Source organism: Olea europaea, unplaced genomic scaffold (assembly GCF_002742605.1).
Source record: "Olea europaea var. sylvestris unplaced genomic scaffold, O_europaea_v1 scaffold32016, whole genome shotgun sequence".
In the NCBI taxonomy this organism is placed as follows: Eukaryota; Viridiplantae; Streptophyta; class Magnoliopsida; order Lamiales; family Oleaceae; genus Olea; species Olea europaea.
In genome coordinates this window covers 1-1,293 of record NW_019250854.1, presented here as the reverse complement: position 1 = coordinate 1,293, position 1,293 = coordinate 1, and the positions used below count along the sequence as shown (strand labels likewise).

The 1,293-nt window shown below is 35.0% G+C and overlaps 1 protein-coding gene across 1 annotated transcript; it reads left to right on the top strand.

The window, feature by feature from the left end:
• The first annotated feature begins 193 nt into the window (after positions 1-193).
• LOC111385554 (multiple RNA-binding domain-containing protein 1-like) lies at positions 194-1,263 on the top strand. Its single transcript, XM_023009956.1, has 3 exons — positions 194-576; positions 695-796; positions 909-1,263. Exons 2-3 carry the CDS (start codon positions 731-733, stop codon positions 1,086-1,088), a joined length of 246 nt encoding a protein of 81 aa, XP_022865724.1. The 5' UTR covers positions 194-576; positions 695-730; the 3' UTR covers positions 1,089-1,263.
• Positions 1,264-1,293: the final 30 nt, after the last annotated feature.

Below are 1,293 nucleotides of genomic sequence, written 5' to 3'. Positions count from 1 at the left end.
TTTTTTTTTTTGTAATAAAAGAACCTTTGATATATGATAAATTGATATTTCCTCGTTCACCCCCTCTCTTTGTCTATCCCTTTCCCCTTCTATGATTCTATCATAGCATCCCGCGTCAATTTGATCTTGATAGATAATTCCACATAGACCTGCTGCCAACCAACTATTTGACTATATTTTTGGACTGGGATAGGCCTTTTGCATGGTTAATTCTACTTGTGATTAGATGTTGTTATATTGATTTGTGAGTTCTAGTTATTTTTTTCCCGAGTAATCATTGCTGATAGTATAAAGTGAAAAGAATAAAGTGCAAATACATAGTTTTGCGGGATATTTTCCCAGATTATAGTGCAATATATTGTGGTATAATGGCATGTTCTTTTAGGTTTTTCAAGTAGTGTGGATGTTTTCTTAGCACAGTTCCTACTACAGGTAGTCAAGTCTTTTTTGTCGTGTTGTTTTGTGTTGCAGTCCCGCTCAGTATATGTAAAGAACCTGAATTTCAAAACATCGGATGAGAACTTGAAGAGACATTTCACCGAGCATTTAGAGAAAGGAAGAATACTTAGTGTCAGGGTAGGTCTTTCTTTGTCCTTGTCAGCTTTTACTACTAACAATTTAGTACATTTGATTATTGCATTTACTGCTGTTGTCATTGGTGCTCTATCTTCTATTCGTTTTAATTCTATCTTAGGTGAAGAAGCATCCGAAAAATGGAAAGAAAGTTTCGATGGGTTTTGGTTTCATAGAGTTCGATTCTATTGATACAGCAGTGAATGTTTGCAGGGATTTGCAGGTAATCTTCTGAATTGTTGCTTGTTTTGGTCTAATCTTCTGAATTGTGATGAGTCTTCATGTGTTTCTCACGTTCTCCTCCTTTTGTATTACCTTATTATTTATCTCCTCAGGGAACCGTTTTGGATGGGCATGCCCTCATATTGCAACTTTGTCATGCTAAAAAGGATGAACACCACCATAAAAAAGTTGATAGTGACAAGAGTTCAACAAAATTGATAGTAAGGAATGTTGCTTTTGAGGCAACAGATAAAGATCTTAGACAGCTGTTTAGTCCATTTGGCCAGGTATAGTCTCTGATTTTTTGTTGTGATGAAATGATTCCGTGTTCTTTATTTTTGTGTCAATTATGTTTTGAAGCGATGAAATATGATGTGTAGATAGTTCCCAACTTTTGACTGAGGACTTCTATGTTAGTTGATTAAATATTATTCTATGAATGTCTCCTTCTCAATTGCCTTCTAACTTGTACTTCGATAATTTTTTTGGCTACTTGGA